The following is a 16,141-nucleotide window of genomic DNA, read 5'->3' as shown; positions in this document are numbered from 1 at the left end:
TACATGCAGTTCATTTCAAGTTGCCATATAGCGTTACAAATAATTGGGAAGTTTAAATTCACATCAATAAGAGTTGGATCCATCACATCAAAGTATTAAGACATTGTAAAAGATGATATATGAATATAGATAATTGTTATGCCGGCCAGCTAAATAAGTAAAACTAACAAATAGTTATATTGGAGACGAAGCATGATCGCTAAAGCCCACTTTGGTTAAAATTGATTGCGTTCCACATAATCACAGCACCATAAAAGCTGGATAAGCCAAAGTAGAGTTACTCTTCAAATTGTGATTTTGAATTGAAATGAAGAATATATAGTAGAGTCACTATACATACAAAAGTTGGATAATTAATCTTCAATGAGCTCAATTGTCAACTCTCAAATTATTTGGTTAAATTCACTCCTGGTAACTATACAGTAAAAGATTTTGTGATATAGCAATGTTCATTGGAGAACACTTTATTTTTGTTAATTTTTCTATAAAATTTATGTATATTAAGTTCGTATCGGATCGTGTCATTTATGGATTTCTCGGATAATCATTTGCAAACAAGTTAATTCATATTGTAAATTGCCAGCCTTTCAATTCTTATGTTTTTAGCGACATCCTCACGCAAAAGGAATGTGGTTTTGGTTGAGACTTTCTTTCCGTAAAGGGACGTGGGACGTTCACAGAGTGCTTACTTCATGCTTTGTTTACTTCTCTTCTTTCCCTCACTGCACTCGATCAATGGTATACCTTATACAATTCAGTAACCCTTTAGTCCAGGTCGGTATCGTTGTCCAATCCATGCTTTGTGTTGTAAGCTTTTTCCAAATCGATTTCTTTGGCTAGCATTCCTCCTCTTCTTTTTTTCCTTTTCATGGGCGATAACGAGTGACAAAACAGAACATGCTACTCTCTTGATATCCGAGGTTTCCCATGTGCAATGAATCTCCTACCATTGTTATTGCAAGTATCTCATACATGCTATCTATGAACCATGAGTGGTCACTTACAAGAAATCAATATTCTGTATTTTCAAAAAACATAGGGAAATATAGCTTAAAAATACAATAATATCCCAAATTATATGTGTATTTTTCACATGTATTTTTATACCTTTAAATGCTTCAAACATGTACAAAAATGTACCACAACATAGAGCATTTCAATATGAACACGTCGGTACCAAGAATGCGCCGATCGGACCACATACGCATATTTAATTTAAGGCAAAACAGGAAATTTGCGTGCTTAAAAAAAATCGCGAAATTGTCAGCCAGCTGCAAAAGAGGAATATTCTCGCGTGAGGGAGGGCAGAACCAAAAAATATGCAATGTGGGGAAAAAAAAAAATTCGCTACAGCGGCTCACGCGCCCACACTGCTGACCCTGCACATAATCTCTGGCGCATGGCTTGCACGCGCCTACAATTTTTATCTAACAATTGGATCATCCAACACGGTAACAAAGCAATGAATCTTAAAAGGAAAATTCAATTAATTAAGTATTTTGAGTTCTTTCAAGTGTAAAATGATATAAATAAGTTTTGTTCGTTTTGTCCCAAGCAATCCCTTCTTCATTGTTTTATTTTTTGACTTTTTCAATTTTTTGAGAGTGATATAATATTGAATAAAAATGATTGATATTGACTTTAACCGGAAGTTATGATGTCCCCGACATATTTCACGTATATTTTGGAGAAATTAAAGATTGTTACTTAATAAATTGTAATATTATTTATATCGCACATGTTTAATTTGAGTAAATTAATAGAAACCTAACAAAGCTAACTAACAGAGTATGGGGAATAATACACTAATTTTGAAGTTAAACTTGTCCAAAATGAAACATTGAAACTACTTCTAGTAAAACAAAAAAGGAAATTTACTAATATGGACAAATCAAACAAATTTGAGGAATATCGTCCTTTTTGTTTTCAAATATTTCATGTTGTCTTTTGAAGTGTCCTTAAAAAATATGGAGAGACTAATAATATGTCAAAACATAAACAGAAAAGCTTTGGTATGTCCTTTGCAAGATGAGGATACGGCCACAATGGATAGACCAAGATTGTTAGGACCACCGCTTCTTCCATTTGTATTCATGAACTTTTCAAACTAACATAATCACTAATTTCTTGAGCGATACCGCAGGTTGCGTTTCCTAGCTTGGAGACATTACGCATCTGGTTTATGGATAGTATTGATATAATATGGGACAATCAAGTTGCTACGGAGTATTTTAGCAAACTGAAGTCACTCAGTGTTTATAGATGCAACAAGCTAGTGAACATTGCTCCTTCTTACATTCTTGGACGGCTCAAGAGCTTGGAAAGTTTGGAGGTAGAATCATGTGATTCGCTTGAAGTTGTTTTCAAACTGCAGCCATTGAGTCCTCTAGATGGATATCCCATTGCTCGTTTCCCATTAAAAACATTGAATTTAGAGAGATTATCAAAGCTAAAGCTTGTATGGGATAAGGAACTTCACAATCAAGTCAAATTTCAGTGTCTCCATTCTGTTACCGTTTCCAGATGCGAGAGCCTCACCTCTCTGTTTCCAACCTCAGTAGCTAGGGATCTAATGCAACTTGAGGAGTTGAAGATCAATGAATGTGGTGGCATTGTGGAACTCATTGAGAAGGACGGACTAGATCCCAGGGATGTGTTCCCTAAGTTAGCCTCCCTCAAGCTTAAGCGTCTACCAGAGTTGAAGTGCATCTACACAGGAACACATGCTTTACGTTGGCCGGCATTGAAGATCTTGAAGGTGGATGGCTGTAGCAAAGTGAACATACTTGCTTCGCGACTTGAGAATGAGATGCCACTTCATAAACAACCTCTCTTCTTGATAGAAAAGGTATGACCCAAGATTTTTTTTATTAATTAATTTCTTGCTGCTTCGCCGGCAAATTGCGATTGTGATTGCAATTGAGTGCAAACGGGAATATAGGTATTTACTTGAGTGCAAACGTGGGTAAAGATCGGTGATAATGTCTATTGCATGGGGTGCAATTCCTTCCGTTGAATTGCATGAGACTCAAACATCTTAAAATGCAGGACTTATACCGTAATACATGAACACTCTTTTAACTAAGCTGGTTTTAGACTCTGATTTGGCTAATTTCTCAGGGCGCATTCTCAAATCTGCAAGAGTTAAAATTGGATTTATATGGACGGATGGAGTTATGGCATGGGCATTCTCATGACAGAGAATTCTTCGGCAAGGTTAGAGTTCTTAAGCTTCATCATTTCTCGAAGGAATCTACAATATCCACATGTCGTCTTGTTCGGAGTTTAACCAACTTGCAAGAGCTGTTTGTACGCAATTCTGATATAGAAGAGCTGAGCGACATTGTGGAAGCCAAAGAAGGCCCAAGGCACGAGTTAAAAGTAATACCACCATTTTCCAGATTTTTTCAACATCTCAAGACTCTAGATGTGTCATTTTGTGATGGGTTATCAAAGATGTTCACACCAACAATAGCTGGAAATTTGGTGGGACTCACGAAATTGAGGATAAGTAAATGCAAAATGTTGACAGAAGTCATTTGTGACGATGGAGGTGAGGAGGGGCTTGTGGTGGTTTTCAATCAATTGAAGTATATGGAGCTTGATGGGTTGACGGGGCTGAGATGTTTCAGCTCAAGTAAATGCACTTTGATGTTCCCACTCTTGGAAGATGTCATTGTGAGTGGATGTCCCAGCATGAAGTTCTTCTCTGAGGGACCAATAAAGGTGCCAAAGTTGGAGAGAGTACAAGCATCAACAGAAGCGTGGTTTTGGGAGGAAAACCTCAACATCACAATCCAAAATATGTTTAAAGAAATGGTATGTATCGGTTATCAAAATTTTGTTCAATTAGATGGTCTTGTTGCATTTTGCTAACTAGAAGTTCACATTTAATGATGCTTTTTCTAATAGGCTACGGTTGCCGGAGTAAAGTCGATGCGGCTATCTGAGTTCCCCGAGCTAATTGAAAAATGGCACGGTGAACTTATTTCCATCAAGCCTTCTTGGCAATTAGAATCACCGGTGGTGGATAGATGTCCATCATTTACTAACGCTATTCCATCCGGATTGATGCTTGTTTTAAACCAAATGCAAAGATTGCAAGTGCGCAATTGCGAGTCGCTAGAAGAAGTATTCAATCTTGAAGGGCTGGAGGGTGTGCAAAGCACTCGGTTGCTGCCTCTCTTACGATATCTAGACTTGGTCAATCTACCAAAGTTGTGGCGACTATGGAACAGCCATCTTCAAGGGACGCTGCGCTTTGATGTGATATTTAGTCTCACCCTTTATAAATGCAGCAACTTGAGATATGCTTTCACTCCATCGATGGCTCGGTGTGTTGCCAATCTATGGCGGATGGAAATAAAGGAGTGTGGTCAAATGGAAGGAGTGATCGCAGAGGAAGAAGGGCAAGGAAGCGCAGTAGAGAAGATTACATTCCCGAAACTTTATCGGATGAAGCTGGAATGTTTGCCCAATATGACTAGTTTTCTCTCGGGGAAGAATCATCGGCTGGAATGCCCCAAATTAGAAGAGCTGAGCATCGCCGACTGTCCCAAGATGAGAAGCTTAACTTGGCAACCTTTGATGGAGATCGACCACCGCGCTCCTTCACTTTTAACTCCGGAGGTCAGTCTTGTTTTTCTTTATCCAATGCTTTTGATGTTTAAAATTAAACATCTTGTCAAATGGAAGCACCAATGGAAGTTGCAATGCGACATCCGCTTTTTTTCTTTCATTTGTTTTTGCCTCCGAAATCCTCAACACGCCACACAATGTCATCAGTCAAGGATAAGAAATTGGTTACCCATTGCAAATTGATTAAACTTAAATTGTAGATAGGTGTCACGACTAACTAAAACTTCATAATTTTAAACCCATTCACAAATTGGATGAACTGAAATCTTCCCAATCACCGAAATCAAAGATAAAGAAGCATGAAACTAGTCACCCGAGTTTTTGGTGGGGACAAGTTGCAATAGCGTAATTCACGACCAAATGAAAATTCCATACGGGCTCTTAAGTGAACACTTCATAGCAGCTCATACAGTCGTTTCAATTTTTTTTTTTTTTTTGTATTAGAATCTATTTTTGCATAACATGTTTTATTTGTTCACGAAGACTAGTTGCATTTTCCCGGGGATCCTCGTTAGTGTGAGAAACCCGCCTTCAAATTTCTTGTCATGCGAAATTTTTAAGAAAATTGCAAAAGTATTCGTGTGTTATTTGAGGTTGTCATTTCGTTCTTTGGATCGTAATTCAGTGAAATGTTCTCCTATCTTTTTTGTGCATGAGTATTAACGGGTGGTGCAGGCCGTAAGGTAGCTTATTTTGTCGCACCGCACGCGGCCTTAGTCATCGATCCATTAGAATGAAAGCATCAAGCAATCTCTCCTTGATTGTGTCACTAACAAGTTCTAGAATGTTGTGATTTGTGGGAGGAAAGTAAGTTCATAATTCAATGTCATCAAATTTATGGTGTCATTTTTCCAACTATGGCAGGTACAATTTTCTAAGCTTGGGTCGATATCTCTCTCTCACATGGAAAATTTAAGCAAAATATGGATGGATAGTCCTCGAGATACTCTCACTTTTGAACATTTACGGAAAGTGAAGGTTGATAATTGTAAGAGCCTTGAAAATCTATTTCCACATTGGGTGGCTACAAGTCTAAACCAATTGGAGAAACTTCAGGTGGAGTTTTGTGCAATCAAGGAAATAGTCGCAAGTGGGGATAACACTCCACACTCCACTACTGCTCAAGTACTTTTCCCGCAATTAACCTCTCCGGTGTTCCATGATATGTCACAACTCAAGAGTTTCTACCCCGATTTGCCTACTTTGAATTGGCCATTCTTGAAGGAATTGCGAGTGACGCATTGTGACAAACTGAACATGTTTCCTTTTGTGGCAACCATGAACAAGTGGCCTCATAGAGATGATCATCGGGACGTTTCAGACCAAGAAACACACTCTTCATTTGAGAGGGTATGACTACAACTCTTCTCCCTCGGTTTTACTTTGTTCTTTAAAGTACTTACTAATCTTATGTTTACTGTGTATTAATCATATCATGATACTAACTTGGTATCCCTTACCTATCAATTTGTCGATAATACAAGATATTTCGAATATCATAAGTATACTTTTCATTTGGGGGCACTTATGAGATATTCCATTATCTAAAATTACAAAATAATTGCAGATTTTTTTAGAACATAAGATATTCCTTAGCTAATCTAATTAAATATAATGTACTTGGGAAGGTCAATGAGAACTTGACACATGGTCCTCTCCATTGTTCTCACGTTTCTCACCATTGAAGTTTTCTTCTCTTTTTTATTTTGTAAAATCTTTAAAAAACATACTCTAATTTCATTTCAGAAATAAAAACATTGGAACCCTAAATTCACCGTATTCTTCTTTATTCTTTAATTCACCCCGTTATGTTTCACGTCCACTGCATACTAACGAAAACTCGCAGCCCCCTACTTATAGTTTTTAGACAACGTAACGTACCTCATATGTTTTCCTTACCAAAAAAAAAAAAAAAAAAAAACGAACCTCATATGTTTTAGTAACACCATGAGTGCATCCCGTGACAAGTTTGCCTTTTACGGCACATGATTTACTACCGAATCTTGTTGAATTTACTTCTCTCATTGTATCGGTAATTTCGCAGGGCATTTTCACCTTAGAGAGACTTTCGTTGGTCGATAAGGATATTCAGATGATACAGAATGGAAAATTTTCTGAGGACGTCTTTGGCAAGCCAAAAGCACTAACATTGGCATGTTTTCATGATGAAAATGCCGTCTTTCCTCCCATATCCCTCTTACGGAGATTTCGGAAGCTACAAAGCCTTGAGTTCTTTTGTAGTGCTTTTGAAGAATTATTCCCTGATGAAGGGCTTGTTGATGAGGAAAAAAGTTTGGTGCTTGAACACTTAAGAGAACTCAAGTTAAGCAAGCTACACAACATAAAGCATGTATGGAGGAAAGACCGTTTAGTGTCCAAAAATCTTTGGAGTATTAACAAACTTGAGGTTCGGGAATGTCCTAGTTTGACAACATTATTTCCAACCGAGATACCCTTTCGTAATTTGACGGAGCTAGTGGTGATGAATTCCTCTGGATTGGTACATCTAGGGACAGCTTCAGCAATTGCAAGTTTGGTGCATCTCACTCGGATGACTATAATAGGATGTGAAAGAATGAAAGAAGTAGTGGCAGACGATGAAAACGGAGAAGGAAAAGTGATTTCGTTTGGGAAACTCGGAATTTTGAGACTCCAAAATATGCCAAGCCTAGAATGCTTCTCCTCCACCACAAGTTGCGTCTTGAGGTTTCCATCCTTGGAATATATTAAAGTGGAAGAGTGCCCCAAAATGAACATCTTTTCTAAGGGTAAGCTAAGCACACCAAGACTAGAGGAAGCGTCACTGTTCAGATACCAGTACGGGCCGTACCCATGGAACGGGGGGAATGGGGAGTCGGAGGGTGATCTCAATGCAGCCATACAAAGGTTATCGACATAAACAACCAAACGCGCATGGAATAAGTAAGGCCCAATTAATGCAGCCATTCTCATCCTTTGGTTTTTCTCTTTGCTTCTGCATCATAAGTTCTGAATTTCTTCATGTTCATGTTCTTAAAGCACGCTCTCTCTCTCTCTCTCTCTCTCTCTCTCTCTTCAAAGTCGACGAACGCACGCCTCTCCAGCTTGCCCATGGAGACGATCCAGAACGGACAAGCTACAGAGGAGGCCGCGGCAGCTCGGGACGGCTCGGTTTGCAGATACGAGTCGCTCCATCGCCTCCTCCGCCACAATCTCGACCCCCAAGTCTTTCAGGTTTTCCCTTCTCAATTGCATCTCTTTCCTCAGAGTCGCTCGATCGGTACTGGCTCGCGAAGCAGTATCCGGTCGATTTGAATCCTTGTAGCTGTTGATCCGATTGACTTGGCGTGTATTTCTCTAGTGTTATTCTTTGATTGGATTTTGACCTGAGCTTATTGAGGAAATGAAGTTGATTCCGTGAAATCCGCGGAATTAGAAACGACATAGTTTCGTTTTGGGGAAGATGTTCTGGCACTGGTGCTTTTCTGTAAGCTTGATGGTGCTAGCATCTACAGATTTCGAATTGTTGTTGATCAGGAAAGGAAAGGCTTCATGGAGAAGGATTGCTGTAGTAAAATCTTGGGATGAAATACGCAAATCATGTGGTCAGATTGTACGATTCTGTTCTGCTCGATTTGTCTCGTCTCTCTGCTCGCTTTTTCCAATTAAACTTACGCTTTGCTGTTTACATGAATATTGATGTCATTAGTCAATCTAGGAGAATGTTTGTATCTGCTCTACATCTTGCACGTCTGCATATGTAGACATACCATTTACTAGTCGAGTTAAATAGGAGCTGGACTTCCGTCAGAAAGGTGGATCTTAGGAATTCTAGTGGTATTATTCCGTTAGTTTTCACAATTGGAATAGTTGTGGCCTCCCGAATCGTACGACTGAACACAAAAGAATTACAAGAAGTAAGGATAGACAGCTTAAAAGTCTTAGTATAGAAAGTTGGAGTTGATCGAGTAATTTCTATTCCGAATGAATTTTGAATTGACACGGATCAACTACCCATGACAATATTTGTTGAGACAATTGAAATGACTCAGCAATCGGTGCCTTCTTCCTAAAATGTCAAAAACTCAAAGCATGTCATTCCATTGTGATACAATCTTACTTTTTTGTTAAATCTTTATGATATTGATTTCAGGAAGTCAGTCGTTTGCATATTGGGTTGAATTGTGTAAGGACTCTTCAAGTTGATCCTCTGGCCGATTCTGCAAAAGCTCTCTCATCTGAATGTAACTTTGACATACAGGTGATCCTACTGTTTCTGTTTTTGTGGTGCTTAATGGATGTGGCGATTTAAAGGTTGTTGCTAAGAGTCCTGGTCACACTAGTCTGCACTGTTTCACGTGCTTCAATACCATTTGGTTGGAGTTTGATAAAGACTCACTATAAATCAAGTAGGTTCCTCTTGTAAAATAGTTTTCTTGATAGTATGAAACTTGTCTTCTCAGCACATTCCTGCTTGGAGCATATGGCGAATCTGAGCGTGTGCATAAGAAATACTTGCTTGTCATCGGTGAGATGACTGAACATCCTGAAACGACTGAAAAAGCTTTTTGGCGTACTTATCTCTAGGGCAATCAGTTTCAATGCCTCATGTTCGTTTTGGCAACCATGGCAGACAAAGTTGCTTAACGCCACCCAACAAACACTCAATTTATGATTGCCTTAATCTAATGTCACCTCAATAGCCTCTGAAGCAAGTTCCTCCAGCATTGCTCAGGCCTGCAAATGAAAGTTTAGGCCAACAATTGTTTGGAAGTTCTCTGAGGGACATGAGCAAAGATCTTCCGATGTGTGCTCCTTGTTCTCTCTGCAAAGGGGCATAGGGAGCTTCTATTTATAACTCGGTAATCTTTCATGCCTGTGATAGATAAAAGAGTCTGGACCGACTAATATTATGTCACTGAGATTCATACATATGGTCCTAACTGGGGAAATATTTGTTTAAAAGCAATGAATTGCAAAGATCTGGTCCAGATGTCCTTTGGCAATATTGAGAACTTATCACTAGGGGGGTCTTGAAGGGCATAGTCCTAGAAATGAGCTATTCTGAAATCTGTTTTAGTATAGATTCTTGGTTCTGAGTTTTTCTATGAGATGGAAGGTGTGAGAAAGTCTGACTAGCATAGTCTTGTGCCATGTTGGGATTCTGTGGAGTTGGCGAGCCAACCGATATAGTAACGTCCAAAGTTTGATGTCATTGAACCATTCTAGTTGATTAAACTTGCTATTGTTGAAGCTAAGAAGTACTCTTACATATTCTTTGTGGCAGTCACTATTTGGTAGTTGTTTGCTCTTATTAAAAAACATTACTGCAGTTCTTGGCAGGATCCTTTGATTTTTATTCATTCTGACCAGTTTTGTGGAATTGATCAATTTATTATTATTTTCTTTTAGGCATTTCGCTTTATGGAAGACAAGGAGTAATTAAGAGAACCACGAGTTGTCAGAGTTGGGCTTGTTCAAAACTCTAGAGTTCTTCCCACAACTGCTTCCTTTCTGGATCACAAGAAAATGAAAGATGCTGCTGGTGCTTCAGGAGTGAACATCTTATGCTTGCATGTTAGTCACACCATGAAGCTTGAGCTGTACATTTTTTGGTTTCTCCTTTTGGGCTTGAAAGACTGAAATTCAACTACTGAACTAATCTGCAATCTAGGAAGCGTGGATGATGCCATTTGCCTTTTGCACAGGAGAGAAGAGGCGGCGTGAGAACATTTTCATTGTCAGTCCTATCCTTGAGAGGGATTGCTGCCGTTGCCAACAGTTCATTGATCAGGTAGGAACAGAATCATTTTCCAATCTGTTCACATCAGGCGACGGGAAGCCACAGCAAGCCGATTTCAGGCACTTTTATGGATCTAGTCACTTTTCAGCTCCAATCTTCGTGCACACGCCTCTACAGAGATGGATCGGTGGTCTAAGACATGGATTTGAACCTCTGTAGCCAGCTGAAAGACAAGTGGGGGCTCGGGATGATTGCTGAGTACGAGCTCTATGCGGATATGCTTGGTGGGTATCTGATCCCTTGCTGCATAAGAAGTCCTCTTGAGTTCTTGATTTACAACACTGTACACTCAGGGTTGACATTATCTGATCGTCGTTCATGTTCAATCAACGTGTTTCCATGAAATCCAAGGACACGATAGTTCAATCAAAATTTATAGCTCAATCATCGTGCCTCCTCAAATCTTGCGTGAGAAACCAATGAATAGCATCTTGAATGGCATCTTTTTGTCATTTCAACAGCATAATGACGTTCTTATTATCCTGGTAAGTGATTCTATTTTCAATTTCCCTCTTTTTCATTGACTGACAGTTTTGAAAAAGAAGAGGGAGCTGTCGATGAGAACTGAAGATCAGGGGTAGAATAGTCTCTTCACCTAAAACAAGTTACATAACCCTCCCATAAAGTATTTCTGTATATGGTAAAAAGGTAATTCGCATTAGCTAATAAACAAATAAAATTAGGCATAAATGACTCTCAAAATGATAACCGATTCCTAATTGATTGACCATTAGTGTGGCGAATAAGCAAGTCCTCTATCGAGGCATCCCATTTGGTTTCTTTTTCCTTTCCTTCAACTCTCTTAACATTTGATATCGATTGTTTTCTTTTGGTTTCTTTTCTTTTTTTATTGTGAGAAATTGCATAAAAAAAATCTTGACATTTTGCTTAATGTACAATCAAGCTCTAAAATTTGAAAAAGTACGATTAAGTCATAAACAATTTGAATCAAGTGTGTCAAATCCTTCCTGATGACCACTCAATGAGATTTGGTGACTTCACATGCTTCAATTTTCTAATAGGTATTTAGTGACCAATACGCAAGTAAATTCAGATTAAAGTCTATTGATCACTTACTGAAATAATCAAGGATGAATATCAAAAGCCAGCATTGACATTGAAGGAGGAAGTTCCATAAAAAGAATGGTCCCTTACCTTTTCAGCTTAAGACTAGAGGTGGAGTTTGGCCTCACGCCATAGTCTGCCCAGCCCCCATCACCTTGTCAACTAATTCTACGGATTTCAATCTCAGTACCTCTAACACTCTTCTTGATGCATTTTCGATCGACTAACAGACTGTCCGAACTAATGAAGGAGCAAAGCTTCAGCGACAAGATTCGGAGTGTCTGTCAATCTTATCCTATAAGTGATTATGCTCTCTGCCTGATAAAATTCAAGTAGGATGGAAAATTCCAAACACGAGGTGAGCCCTGGCATGCTGTCTCCTCGTAGTTCTACTTTGTCAGTGTTCTCAGGCAACTACATCTCCCGAAGCAGCCAACAAGTCCAAGTTGCAGAATCCTTTATTCACAGCAGTCAACTGATCACATAACCTATTGAAGCAAAATGTGGTAAGAAGAGATCCTGAGATAAAAGTACTCGTGCAGAATTTGGTTTGGTTAACTTGAGTTAATTATCATACCTTTTGCGTTCTTACTCATAGATCATTTGCTGATAAAAAATCGAACCCCGCAGTTTCTTAAGGGGCGCATCAATGGAAGCATGCAAGCCACGACTCTTAAATGTTCGGATGGGTCATGACCACTGAAGCTCCTGTACTACACACAACATGGCTCATGAACTTCTCTAAAGAAAGGAGATGTCCGCATGTTCAAGCTTTTAGAATTGATGCTATTGAACTCAATGTCTCCCTTTTCAGAAGGAATGTTAAGAATTAGGCATAAACTTTGGTATGCCTACAAAAGTAAACCTTTCTGCTTCAAGGGATCGAATGGTGATAAAATTTCCTGAGGTTTTTTAGAGACTAGTAAAAATTACGCAGGGAAATTGCATTTTCCAAAATTCCAATCTCTCTGCATGTTTGCTGTCTTTATTCGACAAAGTATAAATCGAACTCGTCCGCAGCATGGGATCGATAAAATAAAAGGTCATAAGCAATCCTCATCTCACGCCAATATGCAGAGTTGATCGGTAATAGAACGGAGATTTCATAATATTTTTTGAAGTAATTTCTTTTACCCTTGGGGTGGTCTCAGAAAAGGAAAGAAAGAATGGTCCCGCACCACTCTGTTGTCTAGAAAAGTTCGATGATGGAGTGATTCTTTATACTAATTAGATCTCATCTCCTTAAGATGATAATTTCATGCTCTGCTCTAGTCCTCAGCTGCCTCCGGTTGTCCTACAAACTCTATACAATCTCCGAAACAATCACTCAAATTCATTCTGGCTGCCCGAGAATATGCATGGGCAGAGTGCTGTTCGCGGGTTCATCAAGATACGTATTCAGGAAAACAAACAAGTTGCGACCTCTTAGAGATTTAGAAAGATCTTGGCCGGTGAAGATAAGGAGCTATCCAAACGAGCATGTGGCACTCTCCTTTGCCGGTCGGCAAGCATTTGCCGCCGTTGATGGAGACAATGTAGTAGTGTTCAAAGTCTCAATTTTCGGAGCTCAAGTTTGAATCTAAATTCTTCTTAAAAAAATGACTATTTGACTTAAATCTAGATCTACAATCATTTACAAATAAGGCAATTGTTCTAATTCCCTATCTACATTACTCCGCTAAATATTAGAATCTGATGGACAATTCGGAGCATGGCTCTACTAACATGACGAAAAAAGTGATCTCGAATAATCAGCCTACTAATTCGTCATGAGCTAGACCTGATATTCTCAATGGGCCGAACCCATCTTAAGAAGGTAGGGACACAACAATGCTTTTAGCCCCGTCAATATAGGTAGATCGAGGTTCAATATGAGCATTTAATACACCAATGACAGAAAAGTTTATACGCATTTTGTTGCTTAATAGTCGGAAATTATAGAATGATTTCTTGTAACCCCAAATAGGATTAGCGAGTTATTTAGTCATGCGAATTCATTAACCGATGTCTTTAACCATTAAATGAAACCATCTGTAAATAGTTACAAAAACCTAGACATTTCTTGTAAACTTCTCTCAATCAATTACAGAACTCAACGTCTTTTTATAATTTTATTTATCTTTCCTTGCATTTACATGGCTAGCCACGATTGCGTCTAATCTCCATATCTTTAAGTTTCTTGTCATTTACGTTCCTGCCCCCTTTAAAACCTTTGTCGATTCATATTGATTCATACATATTCTTGAAGGATCTAATAGAAGGAATTGAACAAGTTATCGGAATCTCAGTGTTGAGTAAGCTAGCCCACTTAGTCCCCATCGAAGTCAACTAGTTATTCTTGGTCTAATTTCGATCAACTCCCACGTCGTCCCACTTTTGATGCCTTCGATTCCCCATGCGTTCTTCTTAACGAGCTTTCTATATATCAATGACTTTTCTTCGGCGTAATGATGAGTTAATCTGGTTGTTGCCACTCGTATTACAGAACATGAACAGCTTCCCGTAGGTAGTTGTCCTGCAATCCCAGGAACGAATGTCTTCTTCAAATAAATGCTTCATCTTATTAAATTGGTTCACATAAAGCCCCCACAGAACTATGCTATATTTAGATTGTTGCACAACTTGTGCTCGAGGGATGACTTCTTGTCTCCGAAGAGACGATGAACAGCGCCGGCGAAGTTTTGCACCGGAGACACCTCATTTCTTCAAGATCATACCCTCTCACGCACTTCGCACTGGAAGGCTTGTAAGTTCTTTTGTTTAAACATTCTTTTGCATTTACCAAGGCTTGGAAGGCCAACGCATTCTGCGCGCTAGCCTTTTCTTTCGAGTCGGTTCGTGTTAAAACATATCCGGCACCGCTTGTTTATGAGAAACTAGTGTATTCCGAAGATGTTTATGAGAAAGTATGGCAAGTATCTTCCCAAAACGGTGCGTTTGAGGGTTCCAAACGGTGGAAGTTGGAGTGTGGAATTGGAAAAATGGGATGATATGGATTGGTTATCAAAGGGATGGAAGGAATTTGCGGAGCATTACTCAATTTGTGAGGGCGACTTCTTAGTCTTCAAGTACGTCGGGGACTTGGATTTTCACGTGCTCATATTTGACAAAAGCGCAACGGAGATAGATTATCCGCTAATGAGTGCTAATGACGGCAAGAAATAGAACCTCGACACCGTCGAATTTGTCCCGCCTAAAATGGGAGATGTTAATGATCACCGTAATCTCGGACTAGGTTCCAAATCGAAAGGCTTCCAAACCGATCAAGAACCGAAGCTTTTAGCACACGATTCAAAAGGTGTGTGAATCTTAGCCTATTAGTAATGCATGTGCTTTGTCTCTTTTTTTTCTTACGTTCTCTGCCTGACTGATTCAGATCGGATGGAAAGTTCCAAACATAAGGTGTGCCCTGCCATGCTGGCTTCTTGTACCTTCACTTCTAAACGTTCACGGGTAACTACGGCTCTCAATGAAGCCAACAAATACGAGCTGCAGTATCCTTCCTTCACAGTAGTTATCCGGTCAAATAATCTAAAGCATGATGCGGTAAGAAAAGATCCCGAGATAATCGTTGTTACTTGCAAAATTTGGACGGGAATGAAATTTATTACCTCCTTGTAAGGGACCATCGTATTCCTATGAGATTATAAAAATATGGTCTGGTTAACATTTCTTGGGTTAGTCATCAATCATCATACGTTTTATGTTCTTACTTAAAGAACATTTGTTGATAAAAAAACCAACTCTGCGGACTGTTCCAGGCGGTTTTTTTAAGGGACGCATCAATGGGAGCATGGCCAGTGAAGCTCCTGTACTACCCACAGCATGGCTCGGGAAAGCTCTCTGCTGGTTGGGCCACATTTCAGAGAGGAACTTCCGTAAAGAAAGGAGATATCTGTGTGTTAGAGCTTGTTAGAAATGATGATATTGAACTCAAAGTCTCCATTTTCAGAAAGAATGTCGAGACTCAGGCGTAAACTTTGGTATGCCTGCAGAAAAATCTCTGCTTCACTATGTTTTGTCTAGTTAATCAGATCAAAGAAAGCAAATCTTTCTGCTGCAAGTAATGGAATGGTGATGTATTTCCTGATGTTTTTCTGGAGACTAGTGAAGTTGCGTCTTCCGAAATTCCTGGTACACTTGTCTTGATCCGACAAAGTGTGAATCGAGCTCATACGTAGCGTGGAGAGTTGATCTAACAGAGATTTTAGTATATTCCTTGAAGTAGTATCTGTCACCATTGAGGTGGTCACAGAAAAGGAAAGAGAGAATCTCCTGCACCAAGCCAACTCTGTTTCCATGAAATATGCAAAAGACTCTAGATTAAGTATAAATTAGGTTCCTTATGTTTTCTGGTTGAAGTATAAATAGCCTTCCAAAAATGACTACTTGGTACTTTCTCAGGGACATAATTGACTCTTCAAAGGAACGGTATTTTCATAGGATCATAATAAGCAACGTTCATCTAGAAAATATTCTCTTCAAGTGGGTCCGATCGCTATTCTAGTGAAAGAATGGACGGTATACTCAAATGTGAATGTGGATCAAGATCGCTTTTGGACAATCTTTCTCCCGCATATATTAGAATTTGATGGACGATAAAGAGCAATTCGCTACTATCTTTGACTTTCAATTTGATACTATTGGGAGGCACCG

The 16,141-nt window shown here is 39.2% G+C and overlaps 2 protein-coding genes and 1 long non-coding RNA gene across 3 annotated transcripts in view; all 3 read left to right on the top strand.

The window, feature by feature from the left end:
* The window catches only part of LOC115733737 (probable disease resistance protein At4g27220), a 191,802-nt gene extending 188,578 nt beyond the window's left edge, over window positions 1–3,224 (top strand). The window contains exons 4-6 of the mRNA XM_048278502.1: window positions 2,144–2,342; window positions 2,524–2,848; window positions 3,121–3,224. Coding sequence (XP_048134459.1) covers window positions 2,144–2,342; window positions 2,524–2,561 — 237 coding nt within the window. The 3' untranslated portion in view covers window positions 2,562–2,848; window positions 3,121–3,224. The remainder of the gene's footprint in view (window positions 1–2,143; window positions 2,343–2,523; window positions 2,849–3,120) is intronic.
* LOC125315205 overlaps window positions 1–16,141 on the top strand; it is a 206,594-nt gene that overhangs the window by 66,044 nt on the left and 124,409 nt on the right. The gene's annotated exons all lie outside the window — the stretch shown is intronic.
* LOC125314967 lies at window positions 12,133–15,580 on the top strand. The gene is made up of 3 exons (XR_007198304.1): window positions 12,133–12,174; window positions 12,240–12,241; window positions 15,278–15,580. It is a non-coding gene; the product is annotated as an uncharacterized LOC125314967 (long non-coding RNA).

Source organism: Rhodamnia argentea, chromosome 5 (assembly GCF_020921035.1).
Source record: "Rhodamnia argentea isolate NSW1041297 chromosome 5, ASM2092103v1, whole genome shotgun sequence".
Classification (NCBI taxonomy): domain Eukaryota; kingdom Viridiplantae; phylum Streptophyta; class Magnoliopsida; order Myrtales; family Myrtaceae; genus Rhodamnia; species Rhodamnia argentea.
This window is presented reverse-complemented; position numbering and strand designations above follow the sequence as displayed.